The sequence below is a fragment of the Oncorhynchus tshawytscha genome, linkage group LG08 (assembly GCF_018296145.1).
Source record: "Oncorhynchus tshawytscha isolate Ot180627B linkage group LG08, Otsh_v2.0, whole genome shotgun sequence".
NCBI lineage: Eukaryota > Metazoa > Chordata > Actinopteri > Salmoniformes > Salmonidae > Oncorhynchus > Oncorhynchus tshawytscha.
In genome coordinates, this window is record NC_056436.1 from 34870326 (window position 1) to 34887451 (window position 17126).

At 43.6% G+C, this 17126-nt stretch overlaps 1 protein-coding gene across 1 annotated transcript in view; it reads right to left on the reverse strand.

Annotated features, from left to right (window-relative positions):
- Positions 1-17126, reverse strand: part of dlgap2a (discs, large (Drosophila) homolog-associated protein 2a) — a 48939-nt gene that overhangs the window by 13941 nt on the left and 17872 nt on the right. Inside the window, exons 3-5 of the mRNA XM_024429886.2 lie at positions 9604-9784; positions 8274-8493; positions 100-159 (exon numbers count right to left, since the gene is read on the reverse strand). Coding sequence (XP_024285654.1) covers positions 100-159; positions 8274-8493; positions 9604-9784 — 461 coding nt within the window. The remainder of the gene's footprint in view (positions 1-99; positions 160-8273; positions 8494-9603; positions 9785-17126) is intronic.

A 17126-nucleotide genomic window follows, 5' to 3' on the forward strand; every position in this document is an offset into this window, starting at 1 on the left:
TTTCACAGCATTTGAACTGTATTTCATGAATAAATAATAATGACGCTGGTTCAAAAAATATTATTCATCACCAGCTATTGGCTCGGACAGGAGGTTTACCTGGGGTTTCGTGGGTTGTCCGGTCAATGGTGCAGGTAGAGGGAAGGCGGAACTGGATCCCTGAAACAAGCCAGCCAATCACATTCAACATCCTGCCTAGTGCCCAGAACATGCACCAATCATAGTACACTATACAGAAAAACAGCTACATACTGTAAGTGGCAGATAAATCAAGGATAATGTATCAATTCAAACACCATGATTGGATTGTGAGGAAGCAGCAGAATACTTTTTCCTTCAACAGTAAAATACAGGTAACTGACAAAATAAAGGAAACACCAACACAAAGTGTCTTAATAGGGTGTTGGGCCACCACAAGCTGCCAGAACAGCTTCAGTGCACCTTGGCATAGATTATACAAGTGTTTGGAACTCTATTGGAGGGATGCAACACCATTCTTCCACAATAAATTCCATAATTTGGTGTTATGTTGATGGAAAACGCGGTCTCAGGTGCCGCTCCAGATCTCCATAAGTGTTCAATTGGGTTTAGATCTGAGACACACACACACACACACACACACACACACACACACACACACACACACACACACACACACACACACACACACACACACACACACACACACACACACACACACACACACACACACACACACACACACACTGAGCATGATGGGATGTTAATGGCTTAATTCATTTAGGAACCACACCTGTGTGGAAGCACCTGCTTTCAATATCCCTTTGTATCCCTCATTTACTCAAGTGTTTCCTTTATTTTGGAAGTTACCTGTATATTCACACAGTGAAAAGAATGGTGACATTTGTGGCCATCTATCCGTAGAAATATACACTCAGAAGATAAGGCTTTTGGCTAATAATTAGCTGACTAAAGTTTTGGTTCCTTGATGATCGTTTTTAACTAGCAATCAGATGTACAGTACACTGTACATTTCAAATGATTTAAATGTGAAATGAAAGATATGTTCTTATACAAGATATGACCCTAGTTGACCCTGGAAACTGTAATAGGGTCAGTAAGAGGCTATGAGAAGACGTACAAAGAGGAAGCAAATCCCAGCAATCACGCTGAGACATTTACGCATCACTCTCAAGCTAAAGCAGCTGAGATCATTGGCTGGCTGTTAGACGGCATTAGCATCCTTGTAAGAAAGCTGAGCGTTTAGCATGGCTAAACAGAAAAGAATGAATGATGGATGGGCAGTTAAAGGTATGGGCATTGGCAAGCATGGCTCACCTTCCTGGGAGGGCTTATAAAAAGAACTTCATGCACTGCCATGTTGATGAGCACTTTGGGGATTGCTAAGCAACGAACGGAACGCCATAGTAGGCAATGAGGGAGGAAGAAGAAGAATCTCTTCACGTTCCTAACTTGACAGTAAGCAGTAGGTGATAGTAATTATAATAACTACTAAAGGAGAGCATTTTAACTTCCAGTTATCAATGTTGGGTAAAATAGCCCATCCAAAACAACTAAGAACATTCTAGGCTGATCACACGCTGTGAGGTGAAGTTCCCTACACCGACACTCTCATTAAATCACGAGTCAGAGGTGTGTTCATGTTGCATCAAATGTTGCTGTCCTAATATGAACACCATACAATTGGTATGTCATAACGTCTTGGCCTGCTTCTAGACGACACTGTATCTAATGAAACATCCAACAACGCAGCAACAGCGAGAGGAAGTCTGATGTATTATGCAGTGGAAAGGAAGTAAATGAATGTGACAATACAACCTAATTAACTTCTCTCCTGTGAAAACCTTGTCAGATTCAGCCAATTGATCTAACTTTTCTAAACGGCAGCACATGAAAATAAGGAATTTAGCACAGTTTCTGCTCAAAACAATAGGACAGAGTATCACTTCTTAGACTCAAATACATTTCTAATCAATTACATTTCTCATCAAATACATTTCTAATCTAATCTTTTTTTCTCCCAGTGTACTTTGTTAGGGCCCATGATTTAATGGGCTATTTCATACACAGCTCCTTAATAAGGATAGCACATAAGTCTCGTGTTTCCTCTGGCTGTTGCCTTGCTGGTAGCAGAGCTGCCATTCTGTATTTTCAATAGTCTCTGGGATCTGTTCCCAACACTGGGCACAAAAATATACGACCCAGCACCAAACGCAGTACAGTAGGTGTCAAAATAATACGTCTTCAGAATCATCATAACCATGCAGTTTAACATCGTCACTATCCCGGGTGTCCGGGTCAATAATGTCACCAGTAATTCTTAGAAATAATCTGGTGATTTACATATTTTGTTGTATACAAAAGGATGAACATTAACATTTGGATAGACTTGAGTAGCAGCTGTTAGAATGACATTCTCAGTCTTTGGTTCCTGAGCATGAGGATGATCAGTGACAGTAGAGACACGGCAACATCACTCCCCTGTGGCAGACAGACAGACAGGACCTCCATGCCATTGCTACCTGGGGATGGATGGAGTTGACATTGAAAGGGAAACATCCCAACAGATGTCTTTGAAGCTTCTGTCAAATATCTGTTGATGTATACAGTGTAGGTGTTGGACAAGACTGACAAAAGCAAGGGATAGGCATAGTAACGGTGTGTGTGTGTGTGTGTGTGCATGTGTGTGTGTGCTAGCACTCTGGTACCCTGTAAACCATGACCTCTTTTGTATTCTAGTCAAATGCGAGGGAGTCTGTTACCCATGTTTGCGAATGGTTGCTGTTCATACAAGGACCTGTACATTGCTAGACATGACCGCCTTGTCCACCTGACAGCCAGTGAGGTGAGACCGGTAGTCTCCCCAACGGCACACATCCTTAAACATTCTCGTGTAAGTTAGTTTGATGTTGATGATAATGCATTTTCCTGTGTACCAAATACCCCAGATATTGTTGTTTTAGGGGAGGCCAGATGGAGGTGCTCACATGGAGCAGGCCTTTGGTGACACGCTTCTTAAAACTTTAAATACCAGCCCCTCGTATCCAGCTTGGACAGCCTTGGATATAGGTGCAAGCTAGTAGCACTGATAGTTGGCCGTCTTGGCCACGTACATAGGCTTACAGTTTGTGGCCTCCAGATTGCAGGTCTGCCAAAGACTAAAGAAAAGCAATTGGCTTGGTACTGCTCTGTTTCAGCTGTTATGGGCAGCCTAGCTGTTGGAGAACAAGGTGCTTTCTGTGTCTTTAAGTGTCCATGCATACAGAAAACCGTTGAAATGTTTGAATCCTTTTTGAATGTGATGTGTCTTTAAAGTGTGTGTGCATATGTATCTGTGGTGTGTTTCACATATAGTGACAGTATTCCCAACAGTCCAAACAGCTACTGAGTACTTCTGTTCCATAATCAGATTTTATGAACAATGTCAATTCCCGAGGTTCCCGTTTGTTCCTATAGAGTAAATCCAATCGCTCATATGATCCAACAGCCATTCTTTGGGATGTATGGTTATATGATAACTTCCCAGATTTACTTTGCTCCATTCCGGATTGACATTGAACAGAAAACTCAAGATATGTCATGGAAAAACAATATATCCACAGAAAAACAATGTATCCACAGTCAGAGCAAAGATTGTCAAGAACCATAAGTAAAGGGCAGTCTATTTAGTCTACCACAGAGCTTCACAGAGTCTTTGGTAAAACATGTGGTAAATGCCATTTGTGAGAGACGACAGACTCATCGATTAAAAATGATACATTCATTACTAGTCCTCTTAAAGAACCGTAAGAACAGTTCACGTCAATGTTCACTAATGCTTACAGCAGTTCAGAATGCTTTGGTCCATCAGTTCAAGCCAAGTGCAATCGAAGTCTGATGTACACTCAACTTCTTTGATTGTTCATCACATTCTTATGGTGCATTCCATTCAACTATGTGGTTGCTGCCACTAATGAAGTCAGTTAATGTCAAACCACGTTAATGGGCAGGGGGTTATCCTATGCAATAGGAAACACTCATACAGAGCTTTACGTGGCCATGATTCCCAGAAAATACACTGCCTTTGGACATCAATACTAAATGTTCCCATGCTGTAATCTGCTACCGATACATTCACCGCTACATTCTTCTTACTGTTCAGAGTGTCAGAGACATGTATGTTATCTCAGCACTGTTGTACTCATATCTCCCACTCCATAGCTCCACACTAGAACTCCTCTTCATGGACCGGGGTTCCCACTGGGGAGCCTTCTGCTGCCACCTGTCCCACAGAAAGGCCTGGTCACAGTGAGACTTCCCTGGGTTGTCAGGGGCTGTCTCCCCCTCTGGATCTCCAGGGTCCTCAAAGACATCCATGCCAGAGGTATCTGTGGCTTCCCCTGTGGCATCCTCTGGCTCCATGGGTGCCATCTCAAATTGGGACAAGCTAATGCTAGCTGGGTCTTGTGATAATAGTAGTGGATCTAGGCCTAGGATGACTAGCTCTGGGTGGCACATAGTGGCTGAGTCCAGGTCTACTGAGTCTGGGGTGAATGGACTGTCCAGTCCGAAGGAGACCAGACCAGGTGAATGTATTGTAACTTGGTCCTGTGGTTCTGGATATTCAGGGAACTCAGTAGGTAGGTATTCATGCATTTGATCTAATCGGTACTCCATAGCTGGGTCCACAGACACTGATTCCATTTGGTATATAGAGGTTTGGTCCAGACTGGGGGGGCTCAGAGAAACTGGGTCTGGTGGTGTGTACATGGCGATTGGGCTGAGATCTGATGAACTCACACTAACGGTCTCCAGAGGTTCTGGCGGATCCAAGAAGACTGAGTCCAGATCAGATTCATCTGAGGAATTGAAGGTGGTTAAGTCCAAATGGACCATAAATGGATCAGATGGGCAATCAGTGGCCTGGTCCTCTGATTCTGGACAAGGTGGCCATTCTGGCTCCAGAGAGTCATCAAACTCATCAAACGAGTCGATGGTGACTGGATATGCATGCACTACTATTTCCGATGAGAATATGTCTAAATCTAAGGGGATTGGATCTAGGAGGTCTGGAAAGCAGACAGTGGCTAGGTCTTGTGATTCTGAATCAGGTGGGATCAGACACACATCCAGGAGTTCTAAATCAGTCGGGCTCTCTGGATTAACTATGACGGCTGGGCAAATGGTAACTGAGTGTTGATCAAGTTTCTCTGATGAGTACACATTCGTAGGGGACAGTGGTTTTCTCTCTGGCTCTGTTGAGACTATAGAGCCTGGGTCTAATGGTTCAGGGTCTGGCAGACACACAGCAACTGGGTCTTGAGACATTGGATTTAGCTGGCACACAGTATAGTCTTCTACAAATTCTGGATCTGATGCGGACAAGTCGGAGTCTGACTCTTGTGGTGGGGACACAGTAACCACAGGTACTGGATATGGTAGGTGCATAATTCTTGGTTCTGGGACTAGGGGTTTCACATTAACTGAGTCAATTGATTCTGTATCTGAGGGGTTCAGATTAACTGGGTCCAGCTTGTCTGTTTCTTCAAGGTACACATTAGCTACGTCTGTGGGCACTGGATCTGGAGAGCGCAAAGCCTTTGGGTACAGCTGCTCTGAATCTAGGGGGTCCTCAATGGCTGGATCCACTGACTGTGCTTCTGAGGAGCTCATGCTGACTCCGTCAGGAGATATCAGTTTCGATAGCCTCTTCGTGTTCTGGTCTAGTGGTTCTGGGCAAACCACAGTGTTTGATGAGTTTACTGGCACTGATTCTGGTTGGATCATGGTGACTGGATCCACAAGTAATGGATCTAGAGTGATCGGGATAGAACCCTCCACAAACAGCGATGCCGGGCGCCTTAGAATGGCTGGGTCCATTGAGATCTGTTTTGGAAGACGGCGCCTCACAATGGCCTGCTTCTCCTGCATCTCTCCCTCCTCAGGACAGTTGACGGCTGCGTCCGCCGTGCTCTGTCTCACCAGCACCTTGCTCCTGGCCTGCGTCCCTACTGACAATTGAGCCACTTTAGTCTGTTTCCCAGCAGCCCCTGTTCCCCCAGACGCCCCAGGCTGTGGAGACCACGTGTTGTAGTGCTGCGTGAAGCTGTTGAAGTTACTATTGAAGGCCCTGAGCTCAGTACACAGGTCCCTCCTGAGATCAGACAGCTCACGACGCATGGCCGACACTTCCTCCTTCCACTGCATGCTGATGGTTGCAGCCAATTGTGCCGACTCCTTGATACTGGCCTGGATTGCTTTGGGTGAGGGCCTCTCTGGGGCCTGGACGCTAGCTTTAGGGGGCCTGAACAGTCTGGGTGAAACAGGGGGCCCAGACTGGGGTTTGGCTGTAGCACCGAAACTCTCTTGGCGGTACAGTCTGTCTCTTCTGATAGGGCAGCCTAGATCGTCATGGGCCAATGGGCCTGTGCCTGCCACGTCTGGATGTACACTGGCCTGGTACTCAGGTAAGCTAGTGGCTTCCTGTGTATATTTTCCCTCTGGAAGACAAACGTAAATATGTGTAGTATGTCATCAGGCCACAGGTGTGAGCAGCTGGAGAAAATGTGCTATCAGAGCCACAAAGCACAGAAATCAAGTCATGCAGTTTTTAGGTTAAGAAATGTATGAGTCAAAATAAGACTTGAAATTGGCCCATATCTTTAGTGTCTAAAAATCATTATTACAGTATGTGCTTGAATCTACAATGCTACACAAGGAAACCTTCAGGAACATAAACTAAATGTTCATAGTCCCATTTTGACTCATATTTCTGATGATAGTTTACACTGCCTTCCCAATCTGAAATGAACCTGTATCATGCATGTGCTTCTCATCTTTTCACTGCACAGAGACAGCCCCAAAAACACATGACAAAGAATAAGACGCTGTTAAAACCTACTGTATGCATGGTATTCAAAACCTCTGGAAGATTGACCACATATGACACAGGTGTAACTTTGTGCACTGGAAAGAAGCAAAGATGAACATCCCCGCCTCTATCAGGAAGTATAGTATGAACCCTATTGAATTTCATGACGTCCAGTATATCCTGACATCCGACACACCCCACACCATAGATTACATGAAATTGCAATTACACATTTTAAGATGCTGTTTTAGTTTGTTGAGAAAGCAGTGTAAATAACCTGGAAAAAGTCTATCAAAAGCACAATTCTCCAGATGGCCACACCTTCTCTGACCCTTCCCATATATCATTGGTAGAACTACACGGCAGAAAGAATGGGTACAACTGAAAAACCGTTGATCTTCTTGTTGTGTTTGTGCAGATCCAGGAATGGAAAACAATAGCATGCCTACTATTTCTCCTCTGGCGAAGCAGGTGACCTTAGGGGACCGTTTGCCGAAGTGCTTTGTAGTCACTCAGTGTCACACTCACAGTTTATTTTATTTCACACTAAAAAAATATATAATTTTTGTGACCTCAATTTTGTTGACCAGCGCAGTTATTACCCACCACATCTGTAGGAACTGAACTGTAGAATCTGTGGGAGAGAAAACTCAAAGCACAAGGTGTGTCCATCACTTTGTGGTTTGTAAGTACAGGTAGATAAAGCTGTGGTAAACCCATTCAGTCATGAAGACTCTGGAGTTGAAGGACTGTTCATCTCAGCCCTTTTCCCCCTGCCCAGAGTGTCAGTCAAGCTGAGAACACACCCAAAGCACCTGTGGCTTATCATGAAATGAGGTTTAGAGTCAGATTGTGCTCAAGGCGAACAAATCCATCTAGTAAAAGGAAAACCTAAGGGAGAATAAAATCCATCATTGCCTTAATCTGAAAAGGTCTCGTGATATAACGTTCACTTCATGTACCTGCAGAATGATTTCAATAGGGTTCATAACTTTACTCTCTGATATGAATGATGAATGAAGATATGAATTACTGTATTGAAAATGCAATATGATGGATTGGCTCAAAGCAACTCATAAACTGTACTTGAATACAATTTTTATATCAACAATCAGGAAATATGTAAAAGTGATTCATGCAAACGTATGAAGCCATTTCATAAAGCATTTCAAGGGCAGAGCATCACAAGAAATCTCATGTGCATGCTCTTAACTTCATCAATCTCACTTGATACAACATTTTGATATTTACAAGTGGTAACAGTCTAAATGTATGTGTAAGGATTACTTTGCATGGCTATTTAAACATATCATCCACTTTGGATACGAGCTGTCATCTTAATCAATTGTCCATACACTACTGTATACTTTATGTGTGGTGTCTGTCTATGTGCTGCAGTCCCCTCCTTCCCTGTTGGTCTTACCTGTGGTGGACCTGATGGTGGAGGTGACAGTGGAGGAGGTCAAGGTGGGGATGCAGTCATCATCCTGGGAGTAGCCAGCCTGGATGGCCCTCAGGTAGCTGTGGCTCCGTGTCCGGAAACAGCCGGGCAGGTCCAGAGCCTCCACAGCCTGAGATTCCACCTCACTGAACACCGACTCACATACTGACTCAAACTGACCGTTTATATCTGTCTCACTCACCTGCAGGAGAGAACAACAGGGAGAGAAAGGTTCAATTCACATTTTTCAATTTTCTTTTCGTTTTTGCCGTCATGGGAAAACTTAATTGGTTGTTTACAAAGTTTGGAGTTATGCTCTTTTCTTCCACTTAATAGAAAAGTGTTTGCTTGAAATGGGTGCCAACTAATTGCCAGGAGAGCAAATGTTTGAAAAGGATAGCGTCTGCAGAGAGGTAAACAAAATTGTATTGTTCAAATTCGGGTTTAATTTGAACATTTTCTTGATACGTAATTACTTTGTGAAATGTCAAGCCTATGAGTTGCTCAGCAGGACAATGTTCTTTGCTTGTTGTTGTTTTTCTCCGTTTCTTCAGTTTGCCGCAGTAGCTCACATTATGCATTCTGTAAGCTAGATCTCTGATGACATTTTTAAAGGATTGGAGGAATCCAAGGTCACATTCTGTAGTGGCATAGCATACTGTATGAGTGTTAGTTCTCTCTGGATCCCCTGAGAGAATGTGAGTCCTGACCTCGACAGAACCATTATTTGGCAATCTTATTATCCTCAGACAGATATGCATCTTGCGATTTAAAGATATCAATTTAGGGAAAATGAAATGGTCTGATTCTATCTCGCCATTACTATTTGGCAATCTTTAAAATCAGAGATAAGGATCCTGTTCTATTGAAAGATGTATTATCTTGTAATAACCTCAGCAAGGTGCCGTGGAGGCAGAGATAGACCCAGGGAATTAGGGGGAGAGAGGTTGAGCTTTTAAGACTTGGGACAAATCAATACACCCGACTTTAAGAGAGAGATTTAGATCTTAAATGAATATAAACCAGAGACATAACATACTCCATTTGGCTTGTACACATTAAAATGGATTTAATGTCTATTCTAAAATGCCCTTCTAGCCAATCAGAAACGAGTATTCAACAATGCCATGGTATAAAATCAAAGTACCTGAATCTAAGGGAGGTTAAAGACAGCATTGAATAAAGGAAGAGAGAAAGAACGCGAAATCCAGGAGCTAGAGTCAGGGCAGATGGCCACCGCGATATCTGACATAAGACAATGACAACATCCTGGACATATCATTGTTATAGGCCAGAGACTCACCTGGCTGACCTGGCTAACACAGCTGGCCTGGCTGAGAGTGCTGACCGCCCGCATGTAGCTCTGGTTCCTGGAGCGGAACTGGGCTGCTGGGAGAGGTGGCTGCTGGGAGTTGTAGTTGGTGGAGGGCTCCAGGGCCATGCTGGGGTGGTGGGGGTGCATGTCTCTTGAGGCCTGCAAGTGGTAGTTCTGACTGAATGGAGAGAGAGCGCGAGAGAGAAATGACAGAGAGAGAGACAGCGACAGAGACAAACACAGAGAGAAATAAAGACAATAGTCATCAAGGTGCCATAGAAATGAGTTTAATAGATTGACTAATAAACAAGTCATTTGACACAGTTGTTAAAAAGGAGGTGTTATTATCTTCATGGCAGACATCCTCTGGGCGAACTGAACTTCAGACTGAGACTGATTATGACATTGCATTCCACAGGAGAGGTGTATCTTCCTCACCCCACTAAACCATTGCTGTGCTCAACAGTGTCCTCGAAATTGCAATTCGATTTGCTATTGTGCTGAAACATTCAATCAATGCTTGAAGATTAGGTAAATGCTAATTAGGAGCTAGTTAGCAAGCAGAGCAAGAATTTCTGAGAGAGCAGGAGAGTCAGCCAGGTCAATTAAGTGTGCTTCCCCAGAAGGGCAACATAGCCTTTACTCACAGAGTCAGAGAGAGGTTGGACTAGAACTGCTAGCATTTTCAACCAGAAATGACATGTTAAGTGCAAAGAGACAGATGGATGAAGAGATGGAAAGAGAACAGGTAGGTGGAGAAAGCATAGGAATACAAAATAAGTACACCTAATGTCAGATAGGGACGAGTAAGCAGTTTTCTAGACTTTGTGTAAGGAAGAAAAACGTGTATTTTTTAGTGTGACTAAAGCCAGTGTGATTAAAATCCTGCCACTCCCCCAAGAACTGTCAGAGATGGACCTAATACATGTACAGTATACAGTGTTCATAGACCATATCAATCATTCACACACTGTATGGCAGGTTATCCCAGAGTGAGACGACATCCAGAGATGAGCCTAGGAAACAAGCAGATTCAGGTGCAGAGGCTCAGTTAAACTTACTAATATACTATTAAAAACAGAGATTAGTCACTGGTCAAGACCAGCTACCACTGATACATTCACTTAAAGACTGAACCAAATCCGTGCTGTCAATATAGCTAAGAGCCCATGTAGGTTAGACAGAGCCTTTGTTCTACGATGCTATATGGCTTGGCGGCATGGCAAGAGAAATAGGAGATTGGCCTGGCTGACTTGCCATTGACTAGGAGTGAGTGTTTGCTGTACAAGGTGTCCATATTGAGTCTGTCAGCGGGGCTCAGTGCCAGCTGGCTTTTCAGCCTGACCACCGCAACATGGCAGCACCAGAGAGTGAGAGCGAGGGGGGGTAGGAGAAAGAGAGGGAGAACACTGTGCTTGTACTCACCTTAAGTCTGCAGCAAAATTGGTGATGTAGTTCCGCACGTCACTGTTCATTTTATCCACCCGGTAAGAGCTGTGGGCAGAGAAGAAGAATGTTACTCAGTCCACTGCTGGGGGGAGTCAATGGATGCAGGTGGAACTGAGATCACGGTGCAACGTCAATGGATTCTGATTGAATTTGTATGTTTGTGGAGACATCAAATGTTTGCCTGTGATGTTCACCAAAGTCCAGCAAACATTAGGGTGATACAAGTACATGTTTATGGACAAACTGACCACCGTAACTGCAACTAATGGTATTAATGGTCATGTGGAAGATGGTAAAAGGTGCATACTGACAGAGTGGTGTCAGTAAATGGTGTTTCATGGCAGACAGTACCTCATGTTATTGGGAAAGTGAAAGCTGGATACCTAGTCAGTTGCACAACTGAAAGCATTCAACTGAAATGTGTCTTCCGCATTTAACCCAACCCCTCTGAATCAGAGAGGTGCAGGAAGGGGGGCTGCCTTAATCGACATCCACGTCTTCAACGTCCGGGGGAACAGTGGGTTAACTGCCTTGCTCAGGGGCCGAACTATTGCCCGGTGTCTGTCAGATAGACAGACTAGACATCATGGGGGTATTATCCAATTATGATGACTTTTAGCTTGAACGTAAGGTGCACACAGTTGTACGATTCAAAAACAAAATTAGTCTTAAGAAGATCATCAGCAATGATAAGTAGGCCATGGCTCATTTACCCATGAAGTGTAAAACGCACTCAGTTAAAATACAGAGGATCTCGTCTTAAATAAAAAAAGTAATTTTCCTACGGCAGATTAATTGATCGTAACTGAGGAGTAAAATACAACTTAAAGTTCCAGCCATGAACAATGAAAGCAGCTCCAGCTTTTAGCTGACAACATCAGATGAAAAACGCAGCACATTGACTGACGGAGATAATGTGCATTACTTCACCCATCCCCACAGCTAATGCGTAGAAATGACTAGTATAGTCGACAGAGCTTAGACAATCTGCTTCACAAAAAGGCTACCCTTTATTTTTTTACCCCTGCACATTTGCCTTTAATGTCTCTAACTGTTGCTAATGCACTTCCCATTGGTGGCAATTATGAAACTATGATACAATGTGAATCTCTACCTCCCTTCTCACTTTCTCTGCCTGCCTTTCATGCTGGCGGTGACTGGGACCTTATGTGTTCTATCAGTGGTTAAACAAAGACGCTTTGCCGAGGCAAAGTCATTGTGCTGAGTTCTACCAAAGCCGAGAGAGAGGGAGAGAGAGGGAGAGGGAGAGGGAGAATACTGCAGCTAGGAGAAATATAGTGTGTTATAAAGCTGGAGAATCAACTCCAGAGAGAGAGGGAGGGAGAGTAAAAAGGAGAGAGGGGGGGGGAGAAAGAGAGTGCATTAAACCTTGAGGGTGAACAGATCAGGGCAATAGGCACACACTAGGCATTATAACTTCTGGGAAATGTGTCTGCTCTATAACAGGAAGGACAGCATCCCAGACAACCAGAACTAACAGCAAAGCCCAATAGAAAATAACCACTGTCTGACTGTTTACTGTCAGTGGGACTGAAGATAATGAGTAGTGAAGTTTAGCCTCATCCCGGAAGGGGTCAGGAGGGGGTCAGGAGACAGTAAGGAAGACAGAGGGACCTACAAATGGGTTTAAGCCACATTATAAATCCATTATAATCATCAGCATCTAATTATGATAAGCCATTATCATCATGATCATCCCCATCATGAACATACAGTAGGAGATAGATAAATATAAATAGATAGATAAATATAAATAGCAGGTACATGGCAAAAAATATATAAGGCAATGTTTACATGACCCCTTTTCAAACAGACCCTTATTTACCACTGTTTTTAAGAACCATTCACACAGACCGGAAATGTCACACCCTGACCATAGAGAGCCCTAGGTTCTCTATGGTGTAGTTGGTCAGGGAGTGACAAGGGGGGTGTTCTAGCTCAATATTTCTATGTTGGTGTTTTGTATGGTTCCCAATTAGAGGCAGCTGGTAATCGTTGCCTCTAATTGGGGGATCATATTTAGGTAGCCATTTTTCCCACCTGTGTTTATGGGATATTGTTTTGTGTTTGTGCACCACTATTTTCACATTTTGTTATTGGTTTATTGTTTTTTGTTTAAAGTTTCACCGTAATAAAGATGTGGATCTTCAAGATGTGGATCTTGGTCTGCTCATTACGAAGATCGTGACAGGAAACCGGTATTTTGGTTACAGCGTCTGGGAAAATGCAGGAATCATGACTAGGTCTTTAGGTGGGTTTTAATTGACTATGTTTTTGTTTTTTTACCCCTACACCTTTCAGATATTACAGAAAGCTGGTATAAAAAAAGCAGCCATGGTTAAATAGTGGGATTTTGGTCTGTGTATTCACTGTAGACTACCCGCATGTTAGTGTTCCAGTGTTGGGCTACCTGGTTCAAGCCAGGCTGAAGAATTTTGCCTGTAGAGGCCGTATCTTGGTTAAAAGCGTTGGGCCAGTAACCGAAAGATAGCTGGTTCGAATCCCTGACCAGACTAGGTGAAAAATGTGTTAATGTGCCCTTGAGCAAGGCACTTAACCCTAACTCCTCCTGTAAGTGACTAAAATGTCTGAAAGGGATATTATAGTCCATAATGACTGTATCGTTAAAGGCAACAATGACTTAACTATGAGGGAAAGTACCACACATATCTACTGTATATAGTAGAAATCTTATGGGAACAGCTCAACAAACAACGAATCAGTGTCTCAAACAGCAACTAATCAATGGAATGGGATTTCACTCCGACAATGAGATGTGAGAAACAAGTATGATACACAATCCGAATGACTATTTGCCTTATGTCACATCAGTAACTGACAAATGCTTCACGCATGTTAATTTTAATTCATTACGAATGCTACTCAACAGGCTAATCATAATTTGGAGAAAAAAAGTTATTTTAAAACCTGCCTCAAATAGCTGGGATTGATTTCGCTTGGCGTAGATCTTGTCTCCCCCCCCCCCCCATTCCCAATGAGAAGGCAGCCATTAGAGAAAGTGTGCCTCTCTCCAATGAGTGAGGAGTGCTTCTCTGCTCCTCTATCAAACGCTATGTGTACCATGCCTGATTGACTCATTAACTTATCCTGCTATGCAGTGATGCTTTATTTAAAAGCCTTTCCAGTCCTAGATCATCACCAATAATACATCCCTTAAATGAGTTTGGCCTGTCCCTTGTATCGCGGCGTGAAATCCGATACAAATTACATTCATTGATCTTAGTCTACAACCTACAGCTTGGGACCCCAAGGCACCTTTGTGTGTGTGTGTGTGTGGGGGGGGGGGGTGAATTATTATTAATTAAAATGACCATCAACGTCAGTCCCCTCTTGTGGTGGGGCTTTTCAGCTGAATGGCCTAGAGACAGGCTTGTTGATGGTGATGGATTCTTTATTGGTGAGAAAGTGGATAAAGAGACATCCTGTCAGCTATGAGAGGGACGTGACACAAACCAAAGGCTGTTCTCACTTTAACACAATTAGCTACAGGAACCTCTGCCGTCAAATTTACACCCACCGCAACCCCGAGGAAGAGGAAATTGCTTCAAGTGGGAACAGAAATAAAACCTTGCTCACACACGTGACTCAAATCCAATCCAATTCAGTCCAAACAAGCAGTGAGCCATGATATTATAAGAGCTTTCATGTCAGGTGCCACTCAGATCAGCAGTGCCACTCAGATCAGCATTACTACTCAGATAAGCAGTACTACTCAGATCAGCATTACTACTCAGATAAGCAGTACTACTCAGATCAGCAGCACTACTCAGATAAGCAGTACTACTCAGATCAGCATTACTACTCAGATAAGCAGTACCACTCAGATCAGCAGTACTACTCAGATCAGCAGCACTACTCAGATAAGCAGTACTACTCAGATCAGCATTACTACTCAGATAAGCAGTACCACTCAGATAAGCAGTACTACTCAGATCAGCAGCACTACTCAGATAAGCAGTACTACTCAGATCAGCATTACTACTCAGATAAGCAGTACCACTCAGATCAGCAGTACTACTCAGATAAGCAGTACTACTCAGATAAGCAGTACTACTCAGATAAGCAGTACTACTCAGATCAGCATTACTACTCAGATCAGCAGTACTACTCAGATCAGCAGTACTACTCAGATAAGCAGTACTACTCAGATAAGCAGTACTACTCAGATAAGCAGTACTACTCAGATCAGCAGTACTACTCAGATCAGTACTACTCAGATAAGCAGTACTACTCAGATCAGCATTACTACTCAGATAAGCAGTACCACTCAGATCAGCAGTACTACTCAGATCAGCAGTACTACTCAGATCAGCAGTACCACTCAGATCAGCAGTACTACTCAGATCAGCATTACCACTCAGATCAGCAGTACCACTCAGATCAGCAGTACCACTCAGGTCAGCATTACCACTCAGATCAGCAGTACACTCAGATCAGCAGTACTACTCAGATAAGCAGTACTACTCAGATAAGCAGTACTACTCAGATAAGCAGTACACTCAGATCAGCAGTACCACTCAGATCAGCAGTACTACTCAGATAAGCAGTACCACTCAGAGCAGGATTACCACTCAGATCAGCATTACCACTCACATCAGCATTACTTCTCACATCAGCATTACTACTCAGATTTTTTGAGCAATGGCAGAGAGCAAAAGTATGGCACAAGACAGGGTCTAAAACAACTAAGATATAAAGTCTCTTTTGAGTTCCTAAGTAGTCAAAATTAACATGCACAATTCAAAGGGAAATTAGTAGGACCAGGAGTTTTACTGACCATGTGAAAAACCAGGAAAAACCAGGAAAAACTCTGGGCCTCAAGGTCAGCCTGTCACACCCTGATCTGTTTCACCTCTTCCTTGTGATTGTCTCCACCCCCTCCAGGTGTTGCTTATTTTCTCCGGTGTATTTATCCCTGTATTTCCTGTCTCTCTGTGCCAGTTCGTCTTGTATGTTCAAGTCAACCAGTGTGGTTTTTCCTGTGTGCATGCTCGTCTACGTTCTTCTACTAGTCCTCCCAGTTTTGACCTTGGCCTGTTTCTGGACCCCATTCCCGCCTGCCTGACCATTCTGCCTGCCCTGACCTCAAGCCTGCCTGCCATTCTGTACCTCTGGATCGCTGAACTGGTTTTGACCTTTCGCCTGTCCACAACTATTCTCTTGCCTAGCAATTTTGGATTGTTAATAAACATCTTGGACTCTAACCATCTGCTTCCTGTGCCTGCATCTGGGTCTCTCCTTGTGTCCTTTTACTGCCAAAAGTACTGGGCCTAGAGGTGAGGCTCAAACTTCAATAGCTGCAATAGGTGCCACAGACAGGCAATACCGGAGCAGTCCTGACGTGTCACAGGAAGACAAATGGTAAGACAAAGCGAATACTATTCAGTCATGAATGAAAGGCCTCCACAGCAGGCATTCTTCAGCCTGGCCTGAACCAGGTAGCCCAACACTGCAACGCTAACATGCTGAGGGAGCCCAACACTGTCTACAGTGAAGACAGGATGAACTTCAACTGTCTCCATACTTGTATTGTCAAAGGACTCTGAGGCAGGCCACGGGGCCGGGCAACATAAAATGATCCATATAGATATTCCTCTTTCACTAAGAGCAGCAGGCTCCTGCACTAACTGCTGAGAGAGGCATTATCCAGAGAGACCCTCGGAGCATAATATGTGTAATGGATATCTGCTGCTCCATCCTCTAAATCACTCCCTTTTTACTGTCTTTCTTAATGGAGTTAGTACCCAAATCCCAAAACCGTGTTGTTTTCATAGCGACTGGTTTTGGATCATAGTGGCTTTGCTAATGCCCTTCATCAGCCTATCATCATATAATAAACTGCTGCATTGTGTAGTACTGCGTGAGTGCGTGTCCGATCGCACTGACGTGCTTTCACACGTCAACGACATATACACCCACAGAGGACTTTTAAACCGTTCAAAATTCATTTCAACTTATCAGACAAAATAATAATCCGTTGCCAAAAAAAACACACAAAAAAGCAGTGTAAATGAAATGTAATTAACACC